Source organism: Gymnogyps californianus, chromosome 3 (assembly GCF_018139145.2).
Source record: "Gymnogyps californianus isolate 813 chromosome 3, ASM1813914v2, whole genome shotgun sequence".
NCBI lineage: Eukaryota > Metazoa > Chordata > Aves > Accipitriformes > Cathartidae > Gymnogyps > Gymnogyps californianus.
The window spans coordinates 49,488,998-49,506,438 of record NC_059473.1 but is presented as its reverse complement, the minus strand read 5'-3'; the positions used below and the strand labels follow the sequence as shown (position 1 = coordinate 49,506,438).

Genomic DNA, 17,441 nt, shown 5'->3' with positions numbered 1-17,441 from the left:
ACTAAAGAAAATAACGGCTGTGATATTTAGGGCTGTGTGGCCATGTCAGTGGCACTGGCACCGGCACCGAGAGCTTTGACTTTCCTGCTCCATGCTGTACTGTGCAGAGTACAGGTTAGGAAGCAAAATCATTCAGAAATTTGTCTCTAGTATGTCTTTTGTCAGTAAATACTGAACACGGTGCTAACAAGTACTTATGGCTTTGCTCCCATTGCTTGACATGGTAATAAATACTTCACATTGAAGTAACTTCCAGACTTTTTGAGTGTAGGTAGGCAGCAACAATTCAGCACACTCACTTAAAAGATGAAATTAAGCTGTCAGAAATATTATCTCTGTGCCAAAAGTTACATGGAAGCTCACTGACAGAAATCCTCATTGTTGCTTGTCTCTCTTGCCCTGTGCCAATGGTGTTTTGCCTTCATTTTTGAACTTCGAGTTAAATAGCTGTCAAGTTTAACTTATTTGTAGAAACCAGTGTGGACAAATTAGTTCCTACCAATGTGCTAATTATCTTGAGATTAATGGGAAGTCCAGAGCTACCAGTCAGAGAGGTAAGTAGTCTGAATGGGAGAGAAATGCAATCCAGCAAAATCACAAAGCAGCCTCAACTTTTGGATCTTGTGACCCATGCTTGAGAAAACAATAAATAGCCTGCTGTAACGGCCAAGCGAGGAGAGAGGCAGTGGTTCTGTGGTATAACAAACTGAGGAACTGCAAACACAGAGGGCATCTGGAGGTGCCTGTTCTTGATGGCACAGAGATTAAACCACTTTGAGTAGTTTAAAATCACCATGTAAGTTTTGAGATTTCCTAAAATACTGCCATAATGCAGATATTTTTTTTCCCAGTGGAATCTAACACTACAGATTTAGCTATCAAATATTAAGTAAAAATCATGTTTGGGGATGCAGAAGAAACCCTCCCCTAAAGCTCTTTCTGCTCAACACACCTTGGAGTTATACATAAAAAGAGAGAATACCCAATTTTCACCTTAGGTGAAAAGTTGTGGGCTCTCAAAAGAAACTGAAATGAGTCTCTGGTACGTGTTGACATCAGAGGGATCACACAGTCCTTCCTCAGATGCCGTGCTCGGCTGGAGACAGCTTTCCCTGGTGGGGAAGGATCTGAGAGTTGAATTCAGTTCAGTTTGGGTTCTGCTCTTGGTTGAGAAGTCAGAGAATCGCTCTATTATACGTATTATGTACACAGACTTGACCTTTTACTTTTTATGTATTACGCCTAGTACTATTTAAGTGGTTATTTACACCACGTTGTTCTGCCAGAACAAACTTTCCCATCTACGTTCCAAACAAAAAGATCAGCACGCCAGCCTTGCTTCAAACTAATGTTTCTTTGAAAAGGCTTGCTTAGGGGAAAGGACTGTGTAAATACGTGGCTTGCCACTTCCCCATTTTGACTAGCACTCCGAAGAGGTGCTGTGTCTGCCTGCCACCACTTGCTGTAACTCTACCTTGGAATTATTGGTAGCTTCATTCTTGTTTTGGTTCCTCAAATTGAGGCATGCTAAAGCAATTTGGATTTTTAAGTCATCAGAACTATCTCAAAATGATCTCTCTTCACATTAGGATAGAAATTTAGGCACTATACTACATTGTGCAAACCCTCATTGTCCAAGAAAGTGCGGAAGAGCTGCTCTGGGCAAAATGAACACTGTCCACCTTATCTGCAAAAAGTGTCAGGCTTTTGAGGGGAAAAAACAGTAGAGTACAGTGCTAGGTCAGGGAAACAAGAAGATGACTGGATCTTCCTAACTCTGTGGAGGAACAAACAGTAAGGACTTCAGCTGAGACCAAACTCACTCTGTTTGCTTTTCAGTCCTGTGCTTTACTAGAAATTTCTTTTTCGTCTGAGTGAGGCTGTAGCAGCCAGTGGCTCCAAAGAGGACGCCCAGCTTTAAACATCAGTCATTTGGCCCTAGCCTACTACAGACCATGCACCAACTGGTCCTGAGCTAGGAAACAGCATGATCTCAACAGCCTCAGAATGACTCCTTGCACTTGAAAATAGGCTCCCATGAATTTTCAGGCATATAGTGAGAAGCACCAGCTGGAAGGCCTTTCTGCCCAGTAGGAGCCACGTTTTACTTCAGCAATATCCTAATTTAAAAATGCTTACTTCAGTTTACTTCAGCAACAGAAAGATACTGCCACTGCGATACAAATTAATATATGCCCAATAGAAGTCCTATAGATAACACCAAGAAAGTGAAGAAAGCATGGAGCTGGAAAACTCCGAAGCCCTGTTTTCCTGCTCCCACACTGTACAGGTAACATTTTCTGTGTATTTTTTTTAGAACATTCACTACAGCAAGGCAGAATTTTGGAGGGTGGCAGAGATGTATTTGTGCATTCTTATATACCATAAGACAGCAACAATGCAAAAAACAGCAAGAAAAGTAAATGACAAAGTAGCACAGAAAGAGAGACTGCAGCCACTGTCCCAATCCTTACCTTTCAGAGTTGCCTTCTTAAGTACCTTCATGGCATAAAGCTGACCAGCATCAGATCCTTTGATCTTCCTCACTAGAAATACCTGTAAAAAGCAGACGTCTTGTGTAGATGAGTACTGAACTTCCAGTTACAAGTCATGCTGCATTCTACAGAGAAATAGATACTATAGTTCAGGAAATCTAATGAAAATTATTAGCTGAAAGTACTTCATATCTATTTCACCTGCAATTGGTTGAGCTAGCTCTGGAAATCTTCAGTTTTAAGCCTTTACCTCCTCACGAAGAAAACATGTTCAACATTATTAATTGCCCTTACACATTCAGTTAAAGATGGGTGAATACTCAGAATCAGTGTGCACAAATCTCTTCATATTCTGACCAGCTTTACATGAAAAAAAGTTACGTCTCATTTGTGCTTTGGAATGTGCAGTGTCTTAAAATTATTGCCATCAATTAAATTAAGGAGAAAAAACAATTTGGTGTAATTTATGCTGCAAGTCATGAATGGTGACTTGCATAAGATGTAGCTGAAGCAAAAAGTTCATACAGCTGAAAATCTGTTTGTGCATACTTAACAAAAAGTAGGACCACTTTGATTAACAAATAGATTATTATAATAAAGACAGTTTTCCGTGTTACAGTCTCCTATGCTACATCTTTGTAGTGGGTTGACCCTGGCCGGATGCCAGGTGCCCACCAAAGCCGCTCTATCACTCCCCCTCCACAACTGGACAGGGGGAGAAAATAAAACGAAAGGCTCGTGGGTCGAGATAAGGACAGGGAGATCACTCAGCAATTACCATTACGGGCAAAACAGACTCGACTTAGGGAAAAATTAGTTTAATTTATTGCTAGTCAAATTAGAGCAGGATAATGAGAAATAAAACCAAATCTTAAAACACCTTCCCCCCACCCCTCCCTTCTTCCCAGGCTTAACTTTACTCCTCATTTTCTCTACCTCCTCCCCCCCCGAGCGGCGCAGGGGGACGGGGAATGGGGGTTTGGGTCAGTTCATCACACGTTGTTTCTGCCGCTCCTTCCTCCTCAGGGGGAGGACTCCTCACACTCTTCCCCTGCTCCAGCGTGGGGTCCCTTCCACGGGAGACAGTCCTTCACGAACTTCTCCAACGTGAGTCCTTTCCACGGGCTGCAGTTCTTCACGAACTGCTCCAGCATGGGTCCCATCCACAGGGTGCAGTCCTTCAGGAACAGACTGCTCCAGCATGGGTCCCCCATGGGGTCACAAGTCCTGCCAGCAAACCTGCTTCAGCGTGGGCTCCTCTCTCCACGGGGCCACGGGTCCGTAGGTCCTGCCAGGAACCTGCTCCAGCGCGGGCTTCCCACGGGGTCACAGCGTCCTTCAGGCATCCACCTGCTCCGGCGTGGGGTCCTCCACGGGCTGCAGGTGGATATCTGCTCCACCATGGACCTCCATGGGCTGCAGGGGGACAGCCTGCCTCACCATGGTCTTCACCACGGGCTGCAGGGGAATCTCTCTCTCTGCTCCGGCGCCTGGAGCACCTCCTCCCCCTCCTTCTCCACTGACCTTGGTGTCTGCGGAGTTGTTTCTCTCACATCTTCTCACTCCGCTCTCTCTCGCTGCAACTGCAACTCCCCTGTAACTTTTTTTGCTTTTCTTAAATATGTTATCCCAGAGGCGCTACCACTGTTACTGATTGGCTCGGCCTTGGCAAGCGGCGGGTCTGTCTTGGAACCCGCTAGCATTAACTTTATCGGACATAGGGGAAGCTTCTAGCAGTTTCTCACAGAAGCCACCCCTATAGCCCCCCCCCGCTACCAAAACCTTGCCACGCAAACCCAATACAATCTTCTGACAGTATAAATTTGTAATTGAAATAAAACAGAATTGTAGCTAAAATTGTATCTTTTTTTGTTTTACTCCACACAACTATTTCTTATCTGCACTTATCCTGAGTGCGTCTGAGCACTGGAGGGGTAGTGAACAGAGGAATCAGTAATTTAGTTTGGTCTTTATAAGACTTTCAGTGTTTTAATATTTGAAAATAAAATAAACAAATCTTTTAGCTGATTCCCAGGACTCACTCTGTCTGCTGAGGTCAGAAATACCAGACAAGTGTCTCTTTTTTTTTATTTCAGCACTTGGTTACTGGACAGAAGCAGAAGTAAAGCCAAATGCAGAAACACGTATAAGCCCACGTATATTTATAAATATATAAATTAACAGAGGCTCGGTGAAATTATGTAACTAATGAATGTCTAGTTGGATTACAAAAATCTGTGGCAATTATTTTATTCATTGCCTGTTCAGGAACCACGCAGCTTTGTTAACTGTCTCCACCCAAAATATAAAAAGCCAAAAAAAGAAAGGAGGAAGTCTGTTTCTAGCATATTATTTGCAAGTTGAAAGACTCTTCCTCCTGAAAAAAATATCTGTAAACAGATTATGATTTTCTCGAACACCCTTTGAGGAAAGGTTTGTGAGGAGGGAGAACAACTTTTAACAACCAGGTAGAGAAGCTGGGGGAAAAAAAAAAAAGGTAAATTCTCTCTGAACGCCTTAACCAGGGCTCTTACATCTGACAGCATCACAGCTACAACACTTCTATAATGCAATCTGATACGTTTTTGGTGAGACTTTCCTTCTCAAGATGTTTCCTGTGCATATGAGATATGCACAGTTCCTCAGGCGAGCTGCCCTAACTAGCTGAGCTTGGGCACATGTTGCTTGTTCCCATCTCCTGTTTCCTAGTTCAATGAACGTACAAATACCTCCGGTGCTCACAAGTGTAGGAACAAATGATGAAATCTGGATGCAACAGGAATACATAAGACTTTCTGAAGTGTTTTTCATAAACATTCATGATAAACTAAGCTCAGCTGCTCCAGCATTAACAGGAAGTCAATTCATTTAGAAGTTCAGCTAGACAGAGAAATGTTGGGATATTTTTCTATCCAGCCCAAGTTAAAGATTTGATTTTTGCATTACATTGGAAGGGAGGAGGAAGTCAAAAGCAAGCTTGCCCAAACACTAGATTTTCAGCTGTATTATTATTCTGTAAAAATGGTTATGGAATCTTTATCCAAAAAATAAAAAGCCAAACTCTTAAGATAATGATTTTAAGCTGTACTGCACATAGAACAGCACAGCATGGTGCATCTGCAGAAATTTTAGGCTGCAGTTCTAGAAATATCTTATCTGCCATGTAATCTTGCAAAGCTTGTAATACCCATATTGCTGTAATAAGCAAAATTATCAATTTACTTTACTAGTCACTAGTCAGCTGTTCCCTGTAGCACGGGATAGGGCTCTTGTCTGCATTCCCTCCAAAACAGATGAGTCAAGAACATTGTGTGCTGTTTCAGAGGACATCAAAATAATCATCAAACCAAAAAGGAAACAGACAAATGAAAATGCATTGTATTGCAAAATGATGTTGTCGTTCTGATTATTCTTAAAGGTAAAGTTACATTGTTCTTGAAACCACCAAGTGGTCCTGGAGTGCTTACTTGACTGGTTATATTAGCTATACTATACTAGTTTGCCGTAATAGCACAGGCATGTAACTGAGCATGACTTTCAATTTTCTAGTTTGATATGCATGCAAACACCTCAGGTTATTAATACCTGAACTAGCAAAACTCCCTCAGCTGGAGCAATGGGTGTATCACCCAAATCCCAACATAGAAAGCTAAGCAAGTGCTGTGACTTTCAAGAGTGTTGAGAGCACTCCCTCTGACACCCAAGGCATCTTCTCTAATCCTGCAAGAAATTATTTAGGCCTCAGGTGAACAACTTGAAACCCAACCAGTTTGCATCCCCAGAGGCTTAATGGATTTGAACCATTAGCTCAAATACCAAGGTGATGAAAATTTAGGTGGTTGGAGACTGCATAAGAAATACAGAGCAGACTTCCCTCCCCTCTGTCTTTGCTGCTCTGGGGAGTTTACTGACCTGTTTCGCCTAAGATATGGGAAGTGATTTGTAATCGCACACAGATCCACAGAGGTATGATGTCCACTCACACTCTGATCCCCCAGTGAATTGGGTGGAGCATGTCCCAGACATCAGATCTCTTTTTGGGAACTGGTGGCAGAGACTAGGCATTTTGCTTATAAAACGCCTAAAGCTAGAAGTCCAACTTGGACAGTTAATAATGAAATACATCAGTACAATCTAAGATAGCCAGTAAACCATTATCTAAACTCTTTGCTCCCTGAATCTGAAGACTGGCCATTCTGCCTCTGTTACTTTTGCAAAACAGATTTTCTTCTCTTGTTCTTCTCCTTTTTGTATTGAGTTATACAGTAAATCTAATTTTGAATTGTTTGATCTTTCACATTTCTTTAATACTTAAAACTCAAATATCATTACTGTGCTCTCAAGAAATTCTCTAGATCAAAACTGGTACTGAACGTTAACTTTCCTGATATCTTTCATCTCAGGGAACATCTAGCAGACTTGCTTATCAATGTAATTCTAGAATAGTCAGGAAGCTGATAAATACTCTCAATATAGCTTCTTTCAGGAGTAAAACTAAAGGCCCTGATTCATCGTCAGGGTGCTCAGCTGTGTGCTGGGTACCTCAGCACCTTTTAGGTATAAGTCAGTTCTTCAAGTTAGCCAGGATGATCCATGACTGAACTGAAGGCTAGGAAATATTTTTTTAAAACTCCACAAAATAATATACTTACAATGATAAGGACTTCCATGCCTGGTTTAAATTAGGCTCATTGTTCCACAGGTTTCAAAGTCTTATTTATCTAAACCATGGAAAGATTTTAAGACTGAATTGACTCCTCCCTCTTTCATTCTATCTTTCCTTCCTATTCTCATTTCCAGCTGACACATCCTGCTGAAGTCGTATTGTCTTTGGGATTAAGAAAAGCCTTGGACTTAAGATAAAAATGTTGTTTCTCCACAAATTAGCTTGTGATCATACAGATAGGGTCTTTTCCCCCATGCCATCACCACAACGATTGCTCTCGTCAGGACTGGGGTTTGACTCCGGGATCCTCTCAGCAAAGCGTACGGGCCTCTGAACGTGAGCTAAAGAGTAGTCTGGGACTTTGAAATGTGCTTGAGATCCCGTTTGCCCTCAGTGGGAATTGGGCAGCTAACTTCTTTAAGCCTTTGAATGTTCCTATTTACATCTTCCAACTAAGCAGCAGTGGCGCACTCACCTCCCTGGTGGGTAGGTCAGAAAGGGGGTGTGTGTCTAATTTTATAAACAGTGATGCTCACTAATGCTCACTTGTGTTCATTAGTCCAGGTCCAGAGCCATAAGCACTATTTCCTAAACTGTTTTATATACAGGAATCCAGCTAAAAGACAAAGGTGTTATTAAAACGAAGATAGAAGGGTTTGGGCTCACTTATCTGCCTTTACAATATAATTTATATATGGACAATGTTATCAGTGTAAATGAACTCAGAGAAAGGACATGACATTTTCAATGTTGCTCTAGGTGATTAGATAGCATTAAAAATTACCTTTCCATATGAACCTTGTCCTAATACTTTCAGCAGCTCAAACTGAGAAGGATCTGCTTTTTCAAAACCTTCCTTCACATGATGACTGATGTCTATTTCCTTCACGATACCTTCTTCCTGCAAAGGAAACAACAAAAAACAAAATCCCCAAATCAGAGCTGTCATCCTAAGGAAACATATTGTTTATTAAAATCTCATCTTCTGTGATGCTACAATCATGTATGAAATTTTGAAAATAGAAACAAATGCTTCTCCAAATATTCCGTGTGCCTGTTACTGGCTGGGGAGGGTAATGTCAGGACATCCAAGCTTGCTGCTTCTGTTTATTGAGCCTCAAGATATGACTAGGTAAAGATAGCATATGCAAGCTGAAACACAAAAATACGCTGCAGAGCTTGGTGGGCCCATCACAGACCTTGCTAGCAGAGTGGCATGTACTCAAGTCTGTACTATAGAGGCTCCAGCACATTTCTCTCCACATACTTTCTCATTTTGTCTCAAAGCATCATTTAAATCCATCTTAAAAAGCTCCCTCAGTCTTAAGCAGCAATTCTTCTTATGAGCAGGCAATAAAAAAAAGGCATTACTAGAAGCAGCTCTCCTTATTTACCTCAAAGAATGGAAAGTTACTACTGGTAACCTTCTAAATAGAAAACAAATTAATGATTTAGATGTGAAAATGGGGTGGTGGTGGGAGGAAGAATGACACACACTTTCCTGCTTGCAGGAATTAGCTTTAAATGCTTTGGGTTTTCCAGGTTCTTTTGTTAAAATATTTCCACTGTCAATAGATGCACATTCCTCAAAGACACCGGTTGAACTAGGACTTTTATCTTGCAAGCTGTAACATATGGCATTTATTTTAGTTGTTTGTTTTATGTTGTTATGGCATGTTCCTCTAAAAAGAGAGTGACTGGCTCATGTGAGACCCAGAGGGACTACACGGAGTTTGCAGCAACCCAGAAAGTCATTGAACTGAAAAGAAACCTGGAAGAAAGTACCTGCTCTTCAAGGACACAGTGGTGAGGAAAGGTAATATTTACACACCTTTTTATTTCTGTAGTGTTTTGTACACCTACATTTAAGCTTTTTTTCTATTCAAACTACTTGTTCTAACTTCTCTACAACTAAAATATGGGTTTTAAGTACAAAACCTTTTTGTTTCATCTCCCAGGTTGAAGGGAATTACTCATTTAGGAATAGGTTTGAATATTTCTGCACCCAGCAGAAATAATTAGAATCTCATAAACATTATTTTTACATGGAATTTTTCTGCAATTAGCCTTTTTCCCCCAAGAAAATATCCTGATAAAACCTGGAAATATAACATTTGTTTCACTTTCTTAAAAATTCATGTGGAAAAAATAGAAATAACATCCTAAAATGAAAATGCATTCACAAAAACATTTGGCCAAAACACATTCATTTACTAAACAAGAATAAATTTCATTCCCTTCTCCTCCAGAAAAATTGCTATCACTTTCTACCAGCTGTAATTCATCAGATGCATGGCTAGCATTACCCGGATTGCTCTCTATACTCTAGCTTCATCCCTCTTCTTCCCTACCCTGCCTCTTTACACTCACGTGCTTTGGAACAGGGACTATATCCTCTTCTTGGTTTGGAAAGCTTCCTCTACTTTGTGCATGCTACCAGAATCATGGAAAATATTCATCATCTGACAGCAACTTGTTTTTCTGATCCTAATTCCTCTAGTTTAAGGTTTGCCTGAAAAGAAATGCTTGAAACCAATGACCAGTTTTCACAGAGAGATTTAAAGGTTTTCTAAGTACATAACTGCCAGGATCTCTCCTCTTGTTTTTCTGGCTTTAATTGCAGCAGGAGACAGAGTATCTTTCCAATACTAAAAATGTTCATTTTTTCAATTTTTTTTCTAGGTGAGAAAAACCATAGTAAACTGATACAAAATCAATACACTGTATTAGCTGTTTCCTAAGGAAACCAGGAATTATCTACATGCTGTTATCAAAGGCTCCACCAAGTACTGAAGTGATGAGCTTTCATATAGAGGGACGTGCATCTTTAGGTAAGCCGCCCGCAGCTGAGAGACTTGCACACTGGTAAGAACATTATTTCGAGCTTAGCCCGCCCTGCCACACTACAGCTGAGGTAAAGTATCTGGACTGCAAGGCTCACCACCCATCTTGTTCAGCGGTTACTCACTAAGGCTAAAAATTACTCCCCATAGAGTCAGGCTCCTGAATCACCTCTACACCAGACCTTGTATGCTTGGGAGTTTGCTCTCCATTGAGCACAGGCAGAGTTTGGGAGGATTGGCTTCTGCAGGCCAGTCTCTGTGCGTGGACACCCCCCTGACAGCTATCATATGATGAAAAAACTGCATGACGTTTTATCAAGTCAGTGCAGCTTGAGGGCACCTAGTCACCATTTCACGATTTTGCCCATTTCTGTTTTGCACAGAAGCACAGCACAGCAAGGACCACCCACTGCAACCAGGTGAAGCAGGATACGGATCCGAATTTTGAAACTTATTCAGGAGACAAAGCTCTGCAAAAAAGAAACTAACCCCAATTTTATGTACACCAGATGTCTTCCTCAGATTTACTTCTCCTTTGAGCTGACAGCTTGATCTCAAAAACTGTGGATGAGATCTACCGCAAACAGCAAAACCCTTTTTAATTCAGTTAGATTGTATTTCAGCCTGAACCATGGAGTCACTTCAGCTACATTTGAAAGTTTAAATGATGAGTGAGTTTCAATTTGTCCATTCATATTAGTCATCAAAGTCACAGGCCTACAACCTTAAGCATATTTCTCATTGTATTATTAAATTTAATATAACCTCTTTAGGTTAATGAAATGCATTCAGTTACAGGAATATATTGGAAGTATTAAAGTGATGATAATTCAGCTTGCTAGAAGAATGCTTAAAAAATTCTAGTATTCCCAGAGAATAGCATTATTAATTCATAACTTGCAATAAAACCAACACTTTAATTACATGCATCTTTAATTAAAATCTCAGAAAAAGATTATTTAAAAAGAATGGGAGCAAATACAAGGCCTAGCAGTGTTTATCAGAGAAGCTCTGATTTTAAAGATGGAAAAAACCTGTTAGATTATGTGACTTCATAGAAATATAGAAATGTTGGTTAGAAGGGGCTCCTGGGGGTCATCTAGTCCAACACTCCTGCCCAAAATATTACCGACACTTGATTAGACCAGCCGGTTTTTGTCCGCTGTGGTTCTCAGCGTCTCAAACAATGAGGCTTGAGCCACTTCCTATGACAGATTATTCTCTTTCCATTTGCCCAGCTCAGAAATGCCCACAGTCATGTCGAGCTGCCTGCTCCACGGGTCCTTAGGAGGAAGCAGGATATTTTTCTAGGAAGGTACGATATCCTGTGGATTTCCTGTGGTCTCCACTAGAAAGGGGCAGCAAAGCAGCACTGAAGAAAAGCATGCCAGACAGCTCTTTTTTCACCGGTTGTCACTACAGTGGCGTTACTTGTGAGCTGTCCAAGAAGTAGGTAGTATTTTAGCTGGTATGACAAATCCACTTCTCACTGGAGCAAAAAGCCAAACTATCAGTACTTGAGACTGAAGATGGACAGAGCCCCTTAAAGGAAATATACGCTGATGTGTTTGCACACATGCATCCATTTGCCTTGCATGTATTTTTATACTCTTATTACTTATTTTGCTGCATGAATGCTGGAATGACGTCTGTTTGTTTGCTTTACCTTACTAGAAAAACAAAACAAAACAAAACAGTGTTATGGTTCCCTTTTAATATTCTTACTTACTTGGGATTTCCCCCATCGTTTATGTCTTTTGAAGTCTCCCTGTATTAAACTAATATGGAATGTGGCATAATTTTTCTCAGGTACTGGTGATCAGAATGAAACGCAAACTATCAGAGCACAAGCATTGTGGGCGAATCTCCCAAGTATTTTTGCTCCGAGTTGCATCTTAGGGACTTCTCTAACATGGATTTTTTTCACTGGTCCAGCAAGTGCAGCATATCTGCATTAGGAATTTGCATAACAACAATAAAACTGAGGCAAGAGATTCACAATACAGACGAAGCCTGCACACTGAAGAAGCTGTTTTGATGGAGAGGATTTCACTCTAGAAAAAAACACGAGCTAACTTCCAAAATGGTTTTGATCAGTGAAGTTGGTGGAGTCAAAAATGAATGTTCCACAGTTTGGTCTTGCAACAGCTGCGCACAGCAGCCCAGGCTCTTGCTCCCTGCTGACTTGTCCCGACGCTGCATTAGCAGGAATGCTTGACTTGATGAAGCTTAATCTTTTGTAAACTTCTCTAAATATTTATGTTTGCACAAAAAACATCATCCTGTGACAAAAGTGAGATGGATGTTCTTGGTGGCTTGAAGAAAGCACGTGGTCAAGCAGCACAGACTAGAGGAGGGAGGGCAATGAACTGGAATACATGATGAAAGAGGAATGGAGAGTGCTTCTCTGTGCTAATACAAGAAAGACCTATTCAGGGCCTGATTCTATATTGCATTATTCACTTAAAAGTCTTCCCCCCAAGCCCCCCCAAATTGGCAGAAGTTTTGGACACACAAGTAACCCAGTATTTGAACGGAAAGGCCATTTTGATCTTTCCTTTGGGACATAGGAGAAAAGAGCCTCCGTTCTTGCCCTGTGCCTGCAGATGGCACAGACACATCTGTTCTGGTGCTTCCTGGAGGCAGCTGCTCCATGTAGCACTGATCTTAGCTCACTTCCAAGATTTCCTCATGCAGACCTTGGAGAAAGAGAGGCACTAATGCTCGGTGGCTGCTGGAGAGCAACTACAGAAAACTCTTCCGACTGCAGCAATACTTCCCGACTCACTGTCACGTGTCTGAGCAGGATCAGGAAGCGTAGCGGTATAGACCTGGGAATGGGGTACAAAAAGTCATGCAAAAGGGCAGGCCTTCCTGGAGAGTAGCTCTTTTCTCTTCAGCTGTACAGCCTCTTATCTTGTCTGCTCCACAGCCTCTCAGCAAACATTATGGAAACAATACCTCCTAAAAAACTGAGAGGTTTAACCCCTTTTGGCATCTTGTCTGGCTCCTCCCCAATGGGTTTCTGAAGGAGCGGAGCTAAGGTCATCCTCAAATCCAGAGACCAACTTAATCGTGCCCAATATATTTCAACCACATGCAAAAACATTCCTCACCAAGACTTCCTGAAATGGTCTGGAACATCTGGAGAGGGGGTCATTCTGGAATCTGCTACTTTTAGCAATGGATAATTTCATGCAACCATATCACATGAGAAAAAGTTATGGTGCTAATGTAAGATGATTATTGTTTTGCAAAATCAGTAAGACAGGATTCTTATTTTTATTCCTTGCCTGGCCATCTCCCCAGTTGCACAGGATCAAGACTGCCATGCAGGTATGGCCATGAAGGGTAAGCTTCATTTTCCAATAAAAAATATGTGGAGCTTTGATGTGGAAGTTCTCCAATCTTCAGATCTGTTGGGCTTGCATGCTTTAGGGCCTGAGGTCAATGCAGAAATGAATGAAAATGTGGCAAGAGGAAAGAAATAATGTTAACTCTAAAGAGAATTTATTGTTGTTTGAGAGAATCATTATTTGTCTATAGCATACGCTCAAGGTACAGGCTTTATTTTGTTACCAGTCTTGCCATCTGGCAGGTTACCATGTAATATAAACCCAAATCACAACTATTTAACTTCCAAGTATCACAGGCAACAGAACATTCCAAAATAATACGGTTCATTAGGAAAGCATGTTTAAAACTCTGATATGGGAATAGTTAGGACAGGATGTGTCTGATAAAGATGAGGCCAGGTTTCCACCTCTGTTTCACAGGTCCTAATCTGGCTCAACCCATAGGAGAGTAATTTTTGTCAAGACATAATAGGCTATTCAAATGCTGCCTAGCACAGGAAATGAATTGCTGGCCTGTGTTCAGTTCTTTGAGGACAAGTATCCATATTAAAAAAAATGTATAGGAGCATTTTCATTAGCCTCTTCCCAAGCCAGTCTCCAGCAGCTGGAGTAAAATTTGAAAAAGAAATCTTCCATTTTAAATGGTTTGTAATCCAAGTTCTGGCTTCTGTTGTGGTCTGGAAAGATGTTAACTGAGCAATAATACCATAAATGCATCTGGTTGTTTTGTCCTCTACTGTCAAATTAACATTTGCTTTAGCAACAATGGATTGGACTTATTAAGCCCTTAGAGAAGCATGTGGAACTCACAGTGAATTCACTGGACGTTGTGCCAGGTCTGTATTTGGCTTTCAAGCACAAGGTCACCTACCTTCTCAAAAGGTCATATAGAGTTAAATAATACACAATAATTTTTAGAGGGGTTGGGATTTCTTTCCCAAACCTTTCACAAATGTGAATAGAAAGTGTTATCTTGCATATGGAATTCCACCAAGCAGGTCAAAACTTAGTGGAAAACAAAAACCTTAGAGCAATTTCTGTGGAGTGCAACACTATCAGTCCCTGTTAAATTCAGCAGACCTTTTTCCAAAGAGAACACCTATTACACTCTCTTTATCACTTCTCTCCAGCTCTAACTTTTTATCCCACATTTTTTCTTTCTTCTCCCTAATACATGTCTCTACGGTTGAGGTTCAGCTGAAATCAAACAAACTAAATGTGAAGAGAGGAATCACAGAGAGCAAAGGCAGCGAATACAATCCGCTGGATAGACTGGTGAAGTCCGTGAGTTGGAGGTTTGAGTATTTGGGAGATCTTGGTTCAATCTTTTGTGCTACCAGGCTTCCTATGTTATCTTTGATGAATCACTTAGGGCTGGATTCAGCTAAATAAATGCAAGTATTTATAGTGCAGGAGACAATGTTTTGAACTAATTTTCTAGCCTTACTTTGCAGTCAATAGAGAGGAGCAGGCATTTCATGATTAAAATAGATCAGATGAAGTCACATCCTAAAAGTGCACATTTCTCTCTGCTGACTATGAAGAAAGCCTAAGATAACTTGCTGAGATGGGGGCTTCTGCAGTTGTGTGAGATGAATTCATGTTTACTTTAAAATTTTGAAAAACACTTAAATAGAGTAGTATTGTGGCCAGATTTTCAATGGAATTACAAGAGAGATGTTCACAGATCCATGCCATGGCAATTTTAACAGAACTTCTATTGAAGTTAAGTATTTTTCAAAAGAACTTGGATACTTGAAACATCCAGGCACTTAAAAATTACTCTAAGGTGTTGGGAGTAATCCAGTTATCAGGATTTTGCAGCTCTGGTAAATTAGGCATTAGTTCTACTCCCTCCTCAACCTGAAAAATAAGGATAGTTGCTTTTTGCTGTCTCGTGGGAATACTGTGAGAATTAACACAGAAAAAATTGTGAAATTATCTTATACTGCAGTAATGGATAGACAAATCATCTCAAATGTATCCAGTAATATGTGATAGCAGGTGGCCTACAACCAGATTCTCCTTTAGCTCAGATTGAGACATCTTGGTCTTGAAGATTGGTGCTCTTTATCTGATGACTATAACGTCTTTACAGACTCAGTTCCTGACTAGGACAAATATATACAACACAATGACTGTGAAGATGCATGAGGAGAACCATCTTCCAGTTCAAAGTGCAGATATACATAAAGTAGAGGGAGACGCCAATTCTTGATCTAACTTTCAACTCTGGACTCAAATCATTAGCCAGGGTAACTCTAATTTTTATGTTAATTCTGGTGCAAACTGCAATAGTTTATGTGGAGTGGTGAGTAGAAAGAGCTCATCAAAAAACTATTGAAGCAAGGGGTTAAAAAAAAATAGAACAAAAGCAGAACCATCTGGTCACAAAAAAATACAAACAGTTGGCCAGCCTTACTCACACAGCAGCACTCTACAAATACTCAAATACATTTGTGAACTTTAACAGAAACAGTCTCAAAATGAGTCACACCATTAAAGGATAAAGAACTCAGCTATATTGCTCTAAGCTACAATAAATAAGAGCAGGAACATTTTCATCAACATTCTACTTAGCATAGTTTACAGGTGTGCCTTTGGCCTTTACATCTCAGAAGAGCTGTAAGGTCCACTACCAATTGTTTCTGCTGGTGAGTAGGCAAAAGAACACTTGCTGCTCATTCACCAAGGAACTAACTGTAAGTAAGTCTGGATCCAGTGCCTGGAAGAAATTGTTGTTGCTCGTAGAAGGATAAGTATTCTTGTTTCCTTAGGATGATGCTATGTCACCACTAAACAGGGTTATGAAGACTACATGCAATAGTAGGGGACAGTATACATCACCGCATTTAAAAAAAAAAAAATTCACTTTATAGAGAAGGCTTTCATATTTTACCCTCCACTACAGCTCAAGTCCTGGTCCCAGGTCAGTAACGTGCCCTGCGCGCTCTGGTCTGAACCACTTGCAAACCCTCTGTGAGTGGCTTAGGTGGCTCCCGCTGGAGACCCTCCCAGGAGTGCCACCGCCTCCCACCACCACAACCTGCTAACCAGAGCTGCCTGGCAGCTGCTGCAGCATGCCAGCCCTCACGGGCAAGCCCTAATGTGACAGTCCTAATGTGATGGCCACCCATCGTTCATGCACTTCTGTTACAGGGTACAGATAGCCCCCATATGCCTCTGTGTCCCAGCTTTCCATCTGTAAAATGCAAGTGAGGCCATCTTCCTTTTTCATGGCGTTACTGGAATATAAGGGCACTGGAAAGACTATGAAATGCTCAGATAAGAAGGAAGGCAGACAAAAAGGTCTATCTGTTCAGGATACTATTCAAGAAATATAAATACTTACTAAAGGGCTCCAGTTCCCTTATTGCTGTACTCAGCTGCTTCGCAGACTAGAAAAAAAAGTGCCTGATGTTTTACTAGTACATTTGAGTGTGAAATAAAAACTCCAGCTGCACTAGGAAGATAAACTGCTTAAGCAAAACATATTTGCAACCATTTCCTCATCGTTTCTCAAGTGATCCAAATAAAACACTGCTCACCATAGCAGTGTAAATGGCACCACAGCACAGTAAGTAGAAAACACTGTAACAAAGCCCTGGTGCATTTGCATGATGATTTTAAAGAACTGAATCATCTTTAATATGCATATTAAAGGAAAAATATCAGGTTTCATCTCAAAATGTGAGGCAGAGTGGACAAAAGGCTGTAATAAGAGATAATCACATTACTGAAGTGTTGGATTAGTCAGTTTAGGAAAAATACCAGTCTGCTGTTTACAAATCACTTGTAGGGTTTGGTAATTATAATTTTCTCTCTGAGAGAAATACGAGCCTGCTAGCACATTTTGCGTCCTCCCATTAATTAAATTAAGCATCAGCTAAGGGTTCAACCAGCTTGTACTTCACAAACTGGAATACTGTTGCTATTATGTCAGGAAAAACATGTTGTAATGAGGTTCATTATCTCAGTGGCATTTTACAGGCAGCATATTAATAGGGAAACGGACTAATGTGAGGTCATTATGGAACCAAGGCAAATACAAATTAGTTTTAATGCTACTGTTCACAGCTTG

The 17,441-nt window shown here is 40.8% G+C and overlaps 1 protein-coding gene across 1 annotated transcript in view; it reads right to left on the bottom strand.

Annotated features, from left to right (window-relative positions):
- Nucleotides 1-17,441, bottom strand: part of RPS6KA2 (ribosomal protein S6 kinase A2) — a 312,842-nt gene that overhangs the window by 99,106 nt on the left and 196,295 nt on the right. The window contains exons 3-4 of the mRNA XM_050893272.1: nucleotides 7,946-8,062; nucleotides 2,475-2,556 (exon numbers count right to left, since the gene is read on the bottom strand). Of these exons, the coding sequence (XP_050749229.1) occupies nucleotides 2,475-2,556; nucleotides 7,946-8,062 (199 nt within the window). The remainder of the gene's footprint in view (nucleotides 1-2,474; nucleotides 2,557-7,945; nucleotides 8,063-17,441) is intronic.